This window comes from Panthera leo, chromosome F3, assembly GCF_018350215.1.
Source record: "Panthera leo isolate Ple1 chromosome F3, P.leo_Ple1_pat1.1, whole genome shotgun sequence".
In the NCBI taxonomy this organism is placed as follows: domain Eukaryota; kingdom Metazoa; phylum Chordata; class Mammalia; order Carnivora; family Felidae; genus Panthera; species Panthera leo.
In genome coordinates, this window is record NC_056696.1 from 9,433,849 (window position 1) to 9,452,662 (window position 18,814).

General features: G+C 35.9%; 1 protein-coding gene across 9 annotated transcripts in view; it reads left to right on the forward strand.

The window, feature by feature from the left end:
* Positions 1–18,590, forward strand: part of RGS7 (regulator of G protein signaling 7) — a 515,497-nt gene extending 496,907 nt beyond the window's left edge. For 8 of the 9 annotated variants that reach the window (XM_042925199.1, XM_042925206.1, XM_042925207.1 and 5 more), the window contains 2 exons: positions 750–831; positions 17,975–18,590. In XM_042925199.1, the coding sequence (XP_042781133.1) occupies positions 750–824 (75 nt within the window). In that variant the 3' untranslated portion in view covers positions 825–831; positions 17,975–18,590. The remainder of the gene's footprint in view (positions 1–749; positions 832–17,974) is intronic. The other variant, XM_042925201.1, reaches the window with a different exon arrangement.
* The last annotated feature ends 224 nt before the right edge of the window (positions 18,591–18,814 follow it).

Here is an 18,814-nt window from a genome sequence, read left to right on the forward strand (position 1 = left end):
CTTTTTTTTTTTGAGGAATTACAAATCATTAAGTCTAATTGGGAAATTTTCCCAATTTCTAGCCCCATCACTCACCTTTCATCCATTGATGTAACAAAAGTATTGTCTTTATTCGAACTCAGAACTTCTGCTTCCTGCTTATCTTTCTGACCCAGCTCTTTCTAGAGTAAAGATGTCATCCGTAAGAAACCATTTGTGTCAAACTAAGGTTTGGAAAGAAGTGTATATTATGACATATAAAATGAAGAAAGTATTTCTTATGTATTTTTATTTTCATTCCATGTATCCCTTTCTCTCTTAAAGATAGTGCATGCATTTCCACATGCTCTTTCTCTTAGCCCTTCCTAAGGCTTTTTAAAAGTTAAAGAACAATGAGGGTTCTGTGCTTTCTACTTCTGCAGAGAGAAAATGGCCTAATGAGCAGTTTAAAGCCAAAGACTTGGTACGAATGGTGGTTGGTGACAAGATATGCCCACCAAAGACCCACCAGCGTGCCTCTCTTATGCTTTATTTTTTGGGAAGGTGTTGAAAACTGTTGCATAAATCATCCAAGAAACCAGTAGTTTTCCTACCACTGTTTTCTTAGTATCTTGCCATGTGTTTTGGTGATATTTTGGTGATATATTTGTATGTGGGATTCCTTTTTTTTTTTTTTTTTTTTTTTTTTTTTTGTATTGTGCCAGTGCCTTTGCAACTTTCTGACGTTGTGTAAGCTCAAACTAAAGCCTTCAACACATTTATTTTTATAGGGCAGAAACATCCCTATTTTCCCATGCCATAAAAACTGTACACCAACACTGAGGGCCAGCACTAACCTGTTATGAAAAAGAGGTAGAAAAATCTTGGTTTATACTCAAGTTTGTCTGCATTGTCTGTTGAGTTGTGTGGTTAGCTCCATGCTGCTGTGTGTGTGTGTGTGTTGTGGCTTTTGCTGTGATGGCCAGTTAAGTGGAGTTATGTGTGTTGAAATGTAAGCAAATTGGATTCAACAAAGACGCTGTTTTTGTTTTTAGTTTCCTTCAAATATCTTTGTGGTGGGGAATGTTAATCAGTTCTATTTATGAATTGCCAGTTGTGACTAGGAACAGAGTATTTGAAAGACTTTAAAAAGCTGTATATACTTTGAACAGTCAATGTGATTGCAAAAATTAAAGGGCTGGAAAATGAAGAACTCTAGGAATTAATCACTCTATAAACTTCAAAAAATTTTGGCTGGTTCTGTTGGAATCTCTGACCTTTAAAATAAAATTTTCCTAACCATGCCTCGTAAGTCATCATGGGAAGATAAAGACAATATTTTAAAAAAAGCCTCAAGATTTTGCTGGAGAAAGTAGCTGTAGGCTGTTGCACAGTGCTCTGTGCAACATTTAATAATTCTTCCAAATTCATCCTTTGCTAACATGATGCTGAAATAATATTGTTCTAAAGATTGGAATGGAATTTTCTTTGATATGATTAAAAGTTATAACACAACATATGGAAGATGGAAAAGGGAAGCAAAATAGTTGTCTTTCCTCCAACACCATCCCCAATTCTGACCTACTTCTCCAACTTTTAAAATAGTACCACATTGTCACACACTGCAAACTTAAGAAAAGATCAATAGGAAATAAGGGGAAGGCAAGCCTAATCATCTACGCCTTCAGTCAAAATTCATACAAGAGATGTCAGTTATATTCCACACATTGTGCTGTGTCTCAGGAGCGTGTATAAGGTAGATACCTTAATTGCTAAGGAATCTCATGGTATAAACAAGATGTTGTGACACACAGGAGAAAGATAAACTTTTCTGCTTGGTGTTGGGGTGGGGAGGGAGCACCCACAGGTAATGTGAGAATTCCCAGAAGAAATTACATTTAAGTGGATTTCACTAGGACAAGAAGGACATCCATCCTTTTAAGGAGAAGGGGAGAAAAGGCTGGAATTACTGAAGAAAAAGAGGTTGAGTCACATTCACACATATATACACACAACACACTAATACATTACAGATAATCTTCAGACACAATTGTTTGGGGTTATTTTTTCCATCCAGGAAAACAAAAAGTAATATTTTTCATTGGATATTTTGTTTCAGTAGTACTCTAAAGAAATGGAATAAGGAAATTAGAAAGGCTCTCTGATTTCCTCAGTAGATTACAAACAATTGTATCTATTTTATTACTCGTGAGAAGAAAGTTTCTATCCTGGCAATTATTTATATACAAAAATTAAAATTAATATACTATACAATATTAAACCTTAGGATGGTTAGTTTCTATTTGAAGTTCCCTTTAACTCTTTCTATCCTCATTTCTTTTTTTTCCCCTTGGTTCTGTGTTGCTCCATGTTTGTGATTACTTTTAGGGTCAGCAGGTGTGTTAGGAATCCAATGTACCTACATAATAAATTTAATAGGATATCTTTACAGGATCAATACAATAATTCTAACACAGGATGAAAAATGATTTTATTATTAATCAGGTAGACATAATGAAGGCAATATGGAGTTTAAATAAACATTTTAAAGGAGTCCTGTGTGCAGATTAGTCTGGCAAATACAGGGAGGCTACAGGATAGACAGTATTCAAGAAAGAAACAGAAGAGGGAAAATATAGGTAAACAAGTATGTAGACTATGAAAGGGCCTGGGCAAGGTGAGATAGTAATGACTCCTATTCTTGCCATGTACCAGTCTCTGCACTAGGCACTTTATGTTATATAATTTAATATAATCTAACCCTGCAAGTTAGGTATTATTATACTCATTATGTTACCCATTTTATAAGTGAGAAAACTGAAGCATCGGAGGAGGTACAAAATTTGCCCAGAATCACATAGTTATTAGGACCTGGCACTGACCCCACATTTATTTTGTTCCCAAATTCTTTCTTTCTCCATTGATCACCTTGCTCCTTCATATACTTCCAACTGATAGAAGATCAGCCACCTGCCACTCCTCTCGAGTCTGAGTCCATTTCCAATTAGTATCTGTTTGTAGAAGTTTATTTACATGTTCTAACACAGTTACTCATAACCTGGCTTATAAAAATGGCATCACTGTTTTGTTTCACACAAGAATCAAAAATGTTTTGCTCGACAGTTCTTCCCAATACCATTAAAACTTCTGTTGGTTACCGAGACTAATAAACTCTTGCCAGCACCTTACAGAATAAACAGTTAACAGTTGCACAGCATTTTACAATGTTCCAAAGACACTCATTCTTTCTTGCTTGTTTTGTTGTCACTGTTGTTGACATATATGACAATCTGAGGAGGTGGTCGGGCAGGTGTCACCACCCTTTCATAGATGAGCAAATTAAGGAATAGCGAGGATAGATCACTTCACCAGTATCAATCAGTTGTTGAGAATTAAAGCCAAGACTGGAAGCAAAGTTTCCTGACTTTAAATTCACTCCTCTATAGATTACTTATTTTCTTTTCATTTTGCCCAACACTGGAGGGTTAAGAATTAAATTTGTGTAATACCTTCACCTTGCCCTTGTTGTCTCAAGGCATCTCATTTCCTGTGATTTACTTTTTTATTACTTTGTTTTCCTTGCCATCAGATAAGACCTTAAGGGTAAGGTCTTTCAAGGTTTGCTATGTTCTCTCATGCCTTTAAATGTTATTCTTACTATGTAGGCGTCATTCCCTTTGACAGAGTTCATGTGCTGTGCTAATTCTAACAGCTGTTTTCTTCCTCCATCACCATCACCAAATCTGACACCATTTCTCCAACCACTAAAGTCTCATGGCATCTGTCTGCCACACAAATCACAAGGAGAATGGATAGGAAATAAGGGGGGAGGGGTGGGAAACTGGGTAAGAGGATTGATCGTCCACACCTTCAACCACAACTCATATATCGAGTTCTGACTGTACTGCTTACCTCCTCTCCTTAGTTTGTGTGAAGGGGAAATTAAATCAGCCTGGCTCTGGGCTATAAAAGGAGAAATGAGAAATAGAGAATGTTCATGTTGAGCTTCCAGGAACTTGCCTAATCTAACCTCTTTTGGGGAGAAAGTTTACTCTATCTCAATGAAGCCCAGTATCTGCAGAGCCTTTAAAAGAATTGGCAGAAGAGGCGCCTGAGTGGCTTAGTTGGTTAAGTGTCCAACTTCAGCTCAGGTCATGATCTCGCGGTTTGTGAGTTCGAGCCCCGCATCAGGCTCTGTGCTGACAGCTCAGAGCCTGGAGCCTGCTTCAGATTCTGTGTCTCCCTCCCTCTCTATCTGCTCCTCTCTCTCTCTCTCTCTCTCTCTCAAAGCTAATAAATAAAAATTAAGAAAAATAAAAAAAAAAGAATTGACAGAAAGGATATCATGACCATCCTGGCTGTCCCAACCCTGTGGCCCCAGTACTTATGCTAGTGCATTAGGCTTGGAAGGCATGCTCTGGAGATGGTCATAAATTACCAGAAGTTGTGAAAACTCTGTGAGAGAATTTTAACAAAAGCATTGAGTTGACTCTGAAATCAGTTAATCTTTTGGGATCAAATCTTTATGTAACACTATAATTGATTGGTATGCATACTAATAAGAACAAATGTAAATAAAATCCTGTAATTTCCTTGGAGTGTTAACAAGTGAGAAAGATAGAATACTTAGTTCTTTTAGAATGTTCTTTTTGTTTACATCTAATTAAATTTTTTACCTGAGCTCATTATGGAGATGCTGGTTAACACACCTCATGTAAATTTAATATATGCAACAAATGAGGTAAAAGAGCCCAGACCTGAAAGCTTGACATGTTAATATTTACATTTGAAACCTAATCCATGCTTTCATGCCATATGAATTTTTAGAAACTGCTGAACCCCTGCTTCTTTACCTATAATCTCTCTAGCCAGGAGTAGCTTTAGTTAGCACTTTGCACAAACATATATAAATGAATATAAGTATTCTTTATATAAATACATAAATAAATGGGGTTATACATTGCATATGCTTTTGAAACATGCTTTATTTGCTTAAAATGCATCACAAATATCTTCCAGGTCTTTTCATATTCTTCTACATAATTTTACTTATTGTCTACACAAATTTCCTCTGAATAGATATACTTGAAATTTATTTTCCAGTCTTCTATTGATGGATATCTACATTGTTCCTTCTTTCTTTCTTCATATTGTAGATCAAAGTATGATAAATATCTGTCAAGTAAAATATTGTTTTTTTTTCTTATGGTCATAAAAATTTTAATTGCTTGGTTAAATGGAATGCAAAGTTATAAAAGATGTTTACTTATTTATTTTTCCTCCTCTCTTATCTTTATATTTTCCCTAACACGAGAGCACACACTAGATGAAAAAATAACTGGTTGAAGAAGGCAGGAATCATACTTTGTATTCTTAATTTCAAAACTACTGTGTTACACATTAATAAAAAATTGGTTACCATTTGGTCCTCAATCTATGAAGAATTGTAGTCACATTCTGGGAGTCTTTCGCTGTTTTTTTTAAGACACTGTCAGGCTCTAGTGATTGTTTCTAGTTAAATGATTTTTAACTTGGTTTTTCATCAAATGTGAAATCCAGCATAAAATCTTCTCCACATACGCTAATAACCGCCAAGATTATACATTGAGACCATTCAGTCAATTCAGTATAATCCTATGAATAATACAGATTCCGGGCTTGGGAAACACAGCCCCAGACTAGCTGTGGGGCAATGCCAGGAGTAGGGCAATGCAGTGTGAAATCTATTCGTGTGGACCTCCCAACTGCCCATTGGACTGGACATTGGTTCCATTTAGGATTAAGCCCTGGCACTTCTGGTCGAGTGCTCTAGATTTTCCTTTGGGCTTACAGGTACCTTAAGTGTAGATAAACTTTGTTAGAAAGGATCCTGTATAAACTTGTCACTTGTTCAGATTTGTTCACTATGAGTAATTCCAATAGAGAAAAATGACCTGGTAATCTAAGATCCACTCATACACTACATTTTTATCATTGTTTTTATATACTGTTTTACTAGTCTGGATTATTCATTCACTTGGTATACATTAAGTTTTGACTATCCTATAGCCTGTCTTTGCTTTCATTTCCCTTGATACCAATTTCTACCACAATGTAGTAAAGACAAACCTTAGAGTATTCAGAATGGTCCTTCTCCAGATTGTGTTTTTACTAATGAAGTTGCATTACAGCAAAGGCTTCAAGGACTTAGTGAGACCCTTGATTTACATAAGCATCCCTCATAATGAAGCAGATTCTGCTTCAGATAAACATCCATCACGATATACCATAGATTAGGGAAGGTTTTTATTTATTTTATCTGTACACCTGTGAATGCATACTAATGCATACTAATCTGAAGGAGAACTTTGTGCATATTCTTTTCTGGTTGAGATTCTTTGCTTGAGATTACAGGTATATTTATAGAGATCTCTATGTTAGAAAATTCCTAGAGCATCTTAGGTAAATATAATTTATAAACTGGTTGTTGGGGTTTCCCACCATAGATATTACCAGTAAATACCTAAAATCTATCTGCTAAAAGATGAAACATTTTCTCCTCTTTCTTCTCTTCTGGACCTGAAACTCATTTATCATTTTGTTGTTGGCATATATGGCTATCTATCTTGTTTTACTGAAACTGTTTGTGGTGATAACTTGCCTAAGAAAGCAATTTCAGGTTCCCTGCAGCATGTGGTAAATTGATTGGTGTGAAATGTAGCTGATTTCATTTGGACAGCATATCTTTATGTTCCCCTAGTAACATCATTAGTTCTTAAATTGCCACTCAAGTTTTATAAGCTGTGGATTGTATGGTGGTTTTGGTCAGGGAGCATCCAATGCAACCCTGGGGGTTCCCAAGGAATGTTTTTTTTTTTAACATGTATTTTTAATGTTTATCTTTGAGAGGGAGAGAGAGCATACGCATGGGAGGGGCATAGAAAGAGGGAGACACAGAACCTGAAGCAGTCTCCAGGCTCTGAGCTGTCAGCACAGAGCCCGATGAAGGGCTTGAACTCACAAACCATGAGATCGTGACCTAAGCTGAAGTTGGATGGTTAACAGACTAAGCTACCCAGGTGCCCCCTAAGGAATGGTTTGAGGCTGCTGAGTAGACAGTCCCCAGTGGGAAACTTCCCCATTCCTAGTACATATCCCAGAGGCAGAAGTTTAATAGCATTTCCCAAAGTACTGTTCTAATATACGGGAAGCCTTGGGTTAACACCAGTAGTTACAAGGTCCCAGTTTCCTGTTTAATTGGAAACCACCCTGGCGGCTCTGCATAACAAGTTTATAACCCAATAGTACTCATGTATCCAAGCACTATTGGATTCTTTTATCCAACAGCAACAGCAACAAAAACAGTAATTGACCACCTGCTGGGGGTCAGACACTTTGCTCCCTATCTTAGAGTACATAGATAATAAGAAATAGCTACAACTGTTAGGAAGCTTACAGTTTTATAACAACAGATATTAACAGAAGTAACTACTTTTGGGATGCCACTAATGTGTACCTAAGTTGGTTCATTCTTCTCAGGAAAGTTAACTGTTCAATGAACAGAACGAAATTCCTACTAGCTTCCCACTAGCTTACTTCATATAAATCATGCTTAAAGCAGCACAGAGTAGGCAGGGAGAAGAGTTAAGTAAGGCCTAAGCAAGAGACCTGCCTACTGGATAGTTGGGGGAGCTGGCCCTGAAGGGGGGAGAACAAAAGCAGAACTGGAAAAAGTGTCTGAGCACTTGATAAATGCAGCTGTGTCACAGGCAGGGACTGCCATGAAGTCTCCAGTTAGAGGAGCATAGTACAAAAGAAGGTCATCAAGGAGACACCTTGTATTCTGGACCCACACACTAAGCCATCGTCATCTCTGCTGAAGATGTGGGTGGAGGGCAAGTTAGGAGAACCTAGAGACAGGAGGACATGTTTGCAGGATTAGCAGCTACTATATTAATCCACACCTGAAGATAACAAGAACTGGGCCAGTAAAATAGAAAAAGTATAGGTGGGAGTGTAGAACTTTTAACACCAGTAAGTTTACATATAGGCTAAAACATTTTTGAACCAAGTTTGTTGGAAGAGTTGATAGAAAAATAAACTTCAAACTATCAACTAGGAATTGTAAAAGTTACATAAGAGGTAATTTTACATTATCACTTTGATTTTATTTGAAGATATGTAAAATTGAAAATTACTCAACTATATCTGAATCTTACATCAAGTCGCAGAATTTAGCTGAGTAACGCAAGAGAATATGGAATGTTCCAGTGTGCTTACGTACTCAGCCTTACAATGTTTGGCAAAGTAGTTGCAGATAATCAACTGAATCTCTGTATCAGTCTCAATTACCTCATTGAGTTAAATAGAATTTAAGAGAATTACATAGAGTTAAATAAAAGTTCATCAATGGTCTAAAGGCAGCATGTTTACATATTCTTTTCAGAAATTTGTTTTATGTAGCTAGGAAAATAAAAATGGAGCTTAACTTGATAAAGATTGGTTTTGTTATGATGTCTAAATTTAATTTCCGCTAAAAGTAGATTCATATGTTAATTATTTCTAGATATGAGGTCTTACTAGGCAACCCTATATCATCACCAAGCCATCTATTTCTCATTTTTTCTTACCCATTCTAAAGCCACATGCACCATTGCTGTGTGCTCATCACCATTTTTATACTGATGACCAGCCATGCTGGTCAAAAAAAAAAAAAAGATTTTTACTTTTCTATAACTTTTGCTAGGACTTCAAGGCAATACAACTAAAATAGGCAATTTAAAATTAAAAAATAGACATCTTTATATAAATTGCATACATGTTTATTGACCTAGATATGTTATGTTCAATCCTACAGTCACCCTGTTACATTTTCTTAGGCACCTCCAGATACCCTCCAGCAAGCCCAGACTGGGCAAAATCCCGTATCTCCTGCATTATGCGTCACATTTTGATGGCTGTTTTTTTTTTTCGTTGTTGTTTTTAAGTGGCTAGGATCTACGAGTAATAAGAGCAAACATTGGACAACTCCAAATACAATGCTTATACCTATAATTTCAACCAGAAAAGACCATTATTAAGATAGACTTGTGGTATTGAAAATTTAAAACACCATTTCTAAACTCTACTGACTATTGTTTCTGGAAAAGAAAATTTCTGCTATTATTTTTATTTTTATTTTTATTTTTTTTGGTTTATGAAGTCATTTTGATTTACTTGCTTTGATATTAAAGATTTTTTTCCCTTCTATTTCATCAGGAACAGAAAAATTACCCAGTAGACATGGCTGAATCACAAAAGGGGATAACAAACACCTATTATCAAGGGTATTCACTTGACACATGCTTATTAATATCTAAGAGGAACATATTTCTCATAAAACTAGTAAAAGATATTGGGAAGTCTTTAACTTTTCTAATTATAAAAGTTAAGTCCTCAAGGTACTTTGAGGAGATACTGAATTTTTTAAGCCTCTGAATTGAAAAGGAATTTAGAGGCTTCAATTTCCCCAGGTTCAGTGGGCAGCACATTGCATCAATCTCTTCCGTGGGTGCAGTCACAAGTAGGCATCTAGCATTCCCTGGCTCGTAAGTTCCAGAGATGTGGTACTCTTGGAGGGCACAGGAAGTCCATGCCACATATTAGAAATTCATTTCTTATTTTCAGCATAATCTACTTTTCTGTAGCTTCCATGCAATCTCCCTAGTTCTATCTCTGGAACTGGACAGAATAAAATAAACATTTATCTAGATCTTGACAGCTGTCAAATTTCTTGAAGGCATGATTACATAAACTCCTTTCAAGTGTTCTTTTTATTTTCTTTAGCTAAAATCTCAAATTTGCTGTTTTTCTGTGCAGTTCAACTACCCATATCCCATAATCTCAAAATCACTGGGGCTTGGAAAATACAGATTTCATTACCTCATACAAGATAAACTGAGTCAGAGGCCTTCTCTCTCTCTCTCTCTCTCTCTCTCTCTCTCTCTCTCTCTCTCTCTCTCCTTTTGCCCCTCTGCCTCCATTTACATTTTGTTACAAACATGTCAGAACAATAACATTTAAGAACTGTTATCTAGGTAGAAGCATTCCTACCTGACCTCTTCTTACCAGAGATCCATGGTTCTCATATTTGGCTGCAGCAGAAACACCTGATGAGACAGATTGCTAAATCTCGCCTCTCATAAGGTTTGATTAAGCAGTTTTCTGCTGAGATCCAAGAATTTTCATTTTTATTTTTTTTTAATTTTTTTTTTAAATATTTTTATTTATTTTTGAAGGAGAGAGAGACCGAGTGTGAGCAGGGGAGGAGCAGAGAGAGAGGGAGACATAGAATTTGAAGCAGGCTCCAGGCTCCAAGCCATCATCCCAGAGCCGGACGCGGGGCTAGAACTCACGAACTGGGAGATCATGACCTGAGCCGAAGTCGGACACTTAGCCGACTGAGCCACCCAGGCGCCCCAAGAATTTTCATTTTTAATTAAGTCTTAAGTGATACTGCTCCTATTGGCTTTGAGACCACGCTCTGAAAACCGCTGCTCTAGACTAATGGACGCTCTCTCCCAACTGGTAGATGCCAAGGGCACAACAAATGTCACAGCTAAGAGGCAACCCTCCAGTTGTGCGCACAGAGTTCGGCAACTACCAGTTGAATTATGTGGTTAACAGTCAATTATGTTGTTGCCATGTTCATTTTATCATATCTGAATTGATACTAATTACATAACTAAATATATCAGCTTTTGAAATTTGAGTATGAAAAGGAAAGATGTTTCTATGAAAACTAAGCTGGATACTTAATGGGACTCAATATAGTAAAGATGCCTTAAATTGCTATTAAATTAAATCTGAGTAAGACTTGCATCATAAAAATGTACTTCTAATGTTTTCTCATGTAATAGTCTCATGTTCTTTCATCATCTTGTTTGCTTACCTCAAACATTTGCTCCAGTCAGCAGTCCTCCAAAATGGTAACTGAATACAGTACTAGAGACATAACCTAACCCCTATCCTATCCCCTAATTGGGGATATTGTCTTCCCAATAGGAAAAAAAAATAGAGGGTCACCTGAGTGGCTTAGTCAGTTAAACATCTGACTCTTGATTTCAGCTTAGGTCATGGTCTCACGGTTGGTGAGATCAAGCCCCACACTGGACTCCATGCTGACAGCACAGAACCTGATTGGGAGTCTTCATTGACCCTTCTGTATCTTGGCCACAGAGATACCACAAAAGACTGCTACATGACTTACTCCACAAACCTTTGTTAAAGCAACCAACCTCCTATCCTCAAGTCTGCTAAACCCTTTTTATTTATTATTATTTTTTGTTAATGTTTATTTATTTATTTATTTTTAAATATATGAAATTTATTGTCAAATTGGTTTCCATACAATATTTATTTTTGAGAGACAGTGAGAGAGAGAGCACACACACAAGCGGGGGAGGGGCTGAGACAGAAAGAGTCACAGAATCTGAAGCAGGATCCAGGCTGTCAGCACAGAGCCCAATGCAGGGCTCGAACTCACGGACCGCGAGATCATGACCCGAGCCGAAGTCGGCCGCCCAACCGACTGAGCCACCCAGGCGCCCCAGACTTGAACAGTTTTAAAAGAATACAAATAATCAATAAATATGACAAAACAGAAAGAAAATCTATCTTCATTAATAGTCAAGTAAAATTTTAAAAACAACAAAATAACCTTTTCCTCCAAATAGGTTATTTTTTTAAATGATAATATCTAGTGGGGTTGCCTGGGTGGCTCAGTCAGTTAAGGGACCAACTTCTGCTCAGGTGATGATCTCATGGTCCTTGAGTTGAAGCCCCACGTCAGGCTCTGTGCTGACAACTCAGAGCCTGGAGCCTGCTTTGGATTCTGTGTTTCCCTCTCTTCACCCCTCCCCTGATCATGCTCTGTCTCTCTCTCTCAAAAATAAATAAACATAAAAAAAAATTTTTTTAAGTCTAACATGATAATATCTAGTGTTAGAAAGGGAGTAAGTAAACCAGTGTTTTCATACACAGTTAATAGGAATACAAATTGCTAAACACTTTTTTTGAACAGAACTTTACAGAATATGTCAAAAGTTTCAAAATTCTTTCACTTTCAATCAGTAATTCAACTTCTAATAATTTAATTCTGAGAAAACCCAGATGTTCACACATATACAAGAATATTCATTGTACCATATAACTGCCAATCTAAAACACAACCTTAATGTACAACAATTGTGAATTTCTTACATACATTAAGGTATATCTACCTAATGGAATATTATACAACTATTGAAAATTATATTTCAGAACAGTGGCTTTCATCTTTTTTTGTATTGTCACCCACATTTGACATAATAATTAATATGTGTTTGTGTGTGTGTATATTGTATTACTGTATAATCTGCTTGTGTGTGTTTATATGTGTAGAACTAAAATAATATTTCAGAAACAGTACATCCCCTTATGATGTGTGATGCACTTTGATACATGCTGATATTAAATTTTTTTCTTAATGTTGGTAGCATCTGTCTAAATTGATTTCCTTTTTCACTAATGCAATGAATTTGAAATTATTTTACAAAAAAAAATATGTAACATGAGTAATATGTATGTTACTCATAATAAGCCAATGCTATGCACAAAATGGCTTGTAAATTTCAGTTTTTTGTAAAAACACAAAATTAAAAAAATTCATACAACATAGAAGGATATATTAGTATGTAAATAACTGTATTTAAGTAATGTTTATTTCTTATTTATATTTTTCTATGTTTCCCTCATTTTTCTAATGGATATATACCACTTTTATTTTAGGAAAATATTTTAAACTAAGAAAATGAAAGTATTTGGTGTTACTTGTTCTTTCTCAATATGCACAGGAAGCTAGTAATCTACACTTAAATGTAAATGTGTTCACAAACCCTCTCTTTTTAGTATAATGATAGAATTTTTTCCAGTGCTCAACATCACATATACCATCCCCCAAACTAGCTACCGAGTCCTTCTTTTCCTTCCTTCCTTCTTTTCTTCCTTCCTCTCAACAATTTGATTACATCTTTAACTTTTTTAAAGTTAAATTTTTAACTTTCTAGGAACTGACACTCCCCATAGTTTTGCTAAAATTATTCACATGTTCAGTAAACTCACCTGCAAGTTTACCCAGGAGAATTGGTTTCATTTTAAGCAGGGAAGAGCTTTCGAAACACGTAGTCTAGCTTCAATTCCTTCTTAACACCTTTTCAATTAATTTCCTTGATAGGAGCACCCAGGGCAAAATAAGAGTTAAAAAGACCCAGATTCTGTCATTTAATTAGTCAATATTTAGGGTATGACTAGAGTGTTTCCCATTTTTCACTCTACTGTGCCTCTCCTCCCCCAAGTCAAAATTTACTTAGCCCAAGACATTTGAATCTCATTTCCCTGGTTTCAGGAAGTTTAGTCTTAAAATATGACTTCAGCCAAGGATCTCAACTCATGCAAAGAATCAAGTATGTATTTGAGGACTTCTATAATGTTAATGTTGTTTAACAGCTATTGATTTTTTCACCAAACCAATCGACTTAATGAATTATACAAAACGGCTTGTAAATACACTAGCTCTGATTCTATGGGCAAGAAAGCCAAGAGAGGGAATCAGCAGAGCAGTTTAGGGGGCCAGTTAGAAGAGTCTAGCAAAGACATTGATAAGGTTGTCTTTGAAGAGTGGATAGGATCTGAACAGGTAGATGCAAGGATAGTGGCCCAAGCTGATAGAGCTAAAATGAACCATATTGTGGAGTGATGATAGGCAGTTTGAAAGGCCAGGGTAGCCATGTTATGAAGTATTTGGGAATTCAGGCAAAGACATTTGTACTTCTAAGTGAAACAAGGGCATTTTTCAACGTGAGAGTAAAAAACCAAACAGCATCCTTGAGTTCAGTGTTTCTAATTGCACACCCCGTCTCTGGCCCAGCAGTATCACATCATCACCAAGCAGTCAGCTCCTTATCACATAGGGGTGGGGCTGGCCTCTGTGAGACAACTGGGTCACATACACCAACAGGCACTCAATGGCAAGACTTGCATTTTCTTGTTCTCAATCCCTCAATATGACCTCTGGAGCCTACAAGACATTCTAGAATGTACTCCAGGGTCTAGAGCAACACTTAGGAGACAGTAGGATGCAATGACAGGAAACATACAAGTTGGAATGGTAAGGGAATGCGTGAGTTAAGAGGTTAACTATTTTTTTTAATCCAAAAGATGCTAATAATCCCCTACTTTTCTCTTTAAGCTCTTTCATGGCTGTCTTCTAAACATCTATCCCTTCATTTCTCCTTGGTCTGTTGAGTGTCCTATCGACTGAGAAAGACTGCTGTGTGTTTTTACAACAGTAATAAAACAAGTGGCTTAGTCACCCAAGCATATGTAGCTTCTCTGCACTCCCTTTATGGATTAGTGTCTGCAGGAAAGGAGTATGGAGAGTTACCTCCATCTCCATAGTGTCTCGGGCTCTCAGAGTAGAATTAAGAGCCTGGCTTTCGTATTCATGTCTACTGATTCACAGTTCCTTATTGTCAACTTTGTGTTACTACTTTGAGACCAAGAAAGATTTTTAAAATCATGTAAAATTCTTAAATATTGTTAGTTACTTTAGAAGAGCTAAGAACAAACACATAGGTTGCTTGTTTTGTTTTGAGGTGTGGGGCATATTTTCCTAACTATAACAAAATCTCTACGCAGCATTTAAGATAAGGAGGGATTGATTTGATGGAGGTGAGGTTTTACTGTGAGACACCAGAAAACTTTCCTTGTTTATATGAATTTTTGTGACAACTATATTGTTTGTAGATTAGGTGGATACAGTATTCACCTAGATGCCAGCAAAATCTGAGGTGTATTTTGTCCTGAAACTGATTATGTGCTTCTTTTTTTTTCCCCACTAACTAAATATTACAAAATCTCATAGGATTTTGAATTTTTGTTTTGTTTTGTTCTGAGTTTCTGTCTTTGTCTTTCCTATGGATTGCTGTTTCCAATGTAATCCTTATTCTTTAGAATCTTTCAGAAAGGGATAAGTGACACAACACGTATGTAGTCATTTGGTTAAAAATAAATGTTATTCATACAGAATTCAATTGTAAGCAATTTGGTAAAAATTGCAATTGTTTAGGGTTTTTTAGGCCTCAGTTCCCAGTATTAAGATTTTAGAACTTAGTTATAAAAATTTCTCAGATTCTTCAACTTGAAAAAATTATGAAAAGATAATTGGCAAGGGCTGATTCCATACAGCCTCCAAGGAACTGCACTGGAAAGGATTTTTACAAAACAGCAGATGCATAAATACATCCTTTCTTACCTACAAGAAAGGATCAGTGTTATTTTTAATTTAAGTTTTCCAATAGAATGATTAACTATATTTCCTTCTGCACTAGAATAGTGCCTATCTTTTTTTTTTTTTTTCCAGTGTGTGAACAAGGCAGGATTTGAACAGGGTTTACCAACAGATTCAAATCAGATCTTCAAATCTGCATGACTCCTTGCGTACCCATGTTGTTTACTTTGACCCCAGAGTGGGGAATTTAATTTTTTTTTTAATGTTGTACCCAGATTTGCCTTTTAGTTGTCTCAGTGCACAAAATGAATATCCTTATTACATTAAGTTCATATCAAACAAAGTGTTTCATCATGTGATTGTTTCCCATTTCTGTTCATCTGTTTTGCTATTATCACAAACTTCCAGATTGACTGTAGGCCTGTACTTTTCTATGGGGCTCCATGAATGAGTGTTTTGTAATGATCTCCTAGGACAATAGCCTCTCAAGCTAATGTCGTACCTCACTCCCTTTTTAGTGAAGCCCATACCATCCCAAGTACTAAGAGCTTCAAAGATGTTTCAAAAATCTGGAGAAAGAGAGCCATGTTAATATTTATTAGATTTTTTCAAAGATAACCGTAGTTTTCATAGTCCAAATAAAAAATGATTCTATGAGTCCCAAATGAATTTCTTTCAGTGTTACTATTTCATTCTTCTTCCCAGTAGTTTTTAACAAATCGCACTAATCAGTAGTTTGAAAAGTAACAATTTTACATTAGCATCTTTCCCCTCCTCTACTGCCGTGCAAGCATTCAGTCTTATGCCTCAATAAATATGACATTTTCTTCATCCCACAAATGACATTAGAGATAGTAAGCAGTTTTTAAAAATATATTGTTCAGCCTCAGAATATATATATATATATATATATATATATATATATATGTATATGTATATATATATATAAACTCATGTACACACTTATAGTAACAGCACAAGAATTGAATATAGTAGTAAATGTAGGAAATAGTTGTGGTCTTCAAGTATAGAAGGGTAGCTTTGAGATTCCAAAATTATTTGATCAATTTGCCCGGGTTTGGAAAAGCAGTAAAACTTTAGATTCCAATTCATTAGCAACTCTATGCCCTTCTTAGAGTCAGAATAGTGACTTTGGTCTCAGTGTCCTAATTAGAAAACCTATAACAATAAAAACAATGACAGCAATAATATAGTGAGGTAATAGCCAACATGAACTTAGTACATAGAATATTCCAAGACTAGTTTTAGGCAATTTAGCTTCATTATTCTTCAGAAGAAAGCTTTTAAGTAGGTACTGTGATTATCCCCATTTTATGGATAAGAAAACAAGCACAGAAGTGGAGACAAAAAGAGCAAACATTTTGTTTATAAGGCCAATATATAATGTAAAGTAGGGTGTCTTGTTAACAAACTTTTTCTTTTATTTTTTTTTCCTCCAATAAAGTGACTAAGGCATAGCCAATGGGAAATTATCTTCTACTATTAGTTGCTGAAAGCTAAGTTTTGATCCCTTTTCCCCGATTAAAAGGAAACGGTGCTTGGTTTTCATTGCTGCTGTTCATGTCATCCTCAAGACCCTTGTCAGTTACTGTGAAGCGTGTAAAGAAAGCTTGATTTTGAAATCATTGATCATATCTTAAACATATTGCTTTTTTTCTCCGAAATATGGCCATGAGTGATGATTTGTCTCCCAACAGCAGACCACTTTTTATCAAAATCTGATCCATATTAGTAGTAAATCAAGACTATTATTATGAGTAATTTATTACTAAAATATTATATTTCTCAAAAAATCTTTTGTCTTTCCGTTATTATTTTATCCTCTGAGAAATATAAATTTCCTTCAATAAGTGGACCATCTTATTTTCATTACTAGTACATATAAAATGAAACATGAAACAGAAACTATCAGTTGACAATCTGTTACTTTGATCAGAAATTTAAATTTTTTATCTCTCTAGAGTACTAGTATCAACAGGGACAGTGTTGGCTTTCAAGATTTCAAAAAAAATGAATATGTACTCTAGGCATTAACACATATGTGGAATCAGAATATATGGGATTTTTCTGAGGTTGGGGTTGGAGGAAATTGGGTGGAAAAGGATAAGAAGATGTCTATGGTTGGAAGTCAGAAGCAAATAGACTTTTATCTGTAGATGTATAATTGGCACTTTTTTCTCCATTATCACATAGGATGGGGGACAGACTCAATGTGAGTTTCTACCACCTTCAAAAAAATGAATTTTATTTAATTAAGTCGTACACTCTGCATATCTAGATATTTATAAACATGACACTAATTCCAGCAATTGAACAAGAATGCATTCACATTGCTATCTTTCAGAGCAGTTTACTAAGGTTTGTTGTAACATGTTTAGAACCAGTTGCAAATCTAGGTGTTGCATCATTGCTAAGCCTTGATGAAACGTTTATGAACATGTTTTATTATTTGCTAATCTGTGCTGTGAACCCATCAGTCTGTTTGCAGTGGGGAGGAAGTGGGTAGAGGGGTGGGAGGGTAGAAGAGGGGTGGATCATTTTGTTTGATGTGTTGGTGGAGGGAGGAAGGAAGTTGAACTAAGGTGTATCTAAAGGGTTCCATTTTGACCCTTGCACTAAAATCAACTGCAGTAAATAAATGTTACTCCTAATCGGGTTTTCAGTGATCATACTCTTTTTTTCCCCCTTGTTTTATATTTTTTTTCTCAGGGGAAATCTCTCACGTCAAAGAGGTTAACAAGCCTCGTTCAGTCCTACTAAAAGGATCATCTTGTAGCATGGAAGCAGACTGGAGTCATTGCATATACTTTGTAGCTCTTTGTTGTTACCTGGAGCAGAGGACATTAGGCCAAGATGTTGCATGAGCAAAGGACCTGAATTGTTCTCTCTTTGTGTACATTCAGGCATTGCCATTCCAAGGGATTCTACCGTCTCAATGCCTCCACTGCAAAATGTTGTCTGCTTACTTTCTCCTTGTACTAAGCTGGATCTGTGTCGTTTCCTTTTTAACAAGTTCAAGTGGAGTAAACCTTTTTTTTTTCTTTCTCTTAAAGCTTCTGCTAGACACACAGTTCACTGAAAATTCACTCAAAAACTGGAAGAATTGTAAAAGAAAAAAAGCATATATCAATAAGTATACATATGGCTTCACGTTTATTAACCAATAAGTTAGCACAGAAAGTTTCATTTCACCAACGTGTTCACAGTCAGAAACAAGCTTTGTCTTTGTCTGTTGTCTATACATTCTCAGTTAATGTTTCTTGCATTTATTTTTATACCATATTTAAATAAGAAACACCTTTTACTCCAAATGTATTAAAGTTGATCCCTTCTCTGTAAATTTGTGTATGTTTATATTGTTGTTTTATCTTTCATTAAAAGATGCAGAATCTCCTTGTTTTTGTAATTTTGACTTCCACACGCTGATAAAGAAAATGCTGAAAAACATCCATAAATGTAGACTTGCAATTTAAGCTATCACCCTGCAAGTTTATTTTAGGGCTTTAAGGCAACCCTGGATGGTATAGGAGTCAGGAGCTGACTGAAAGT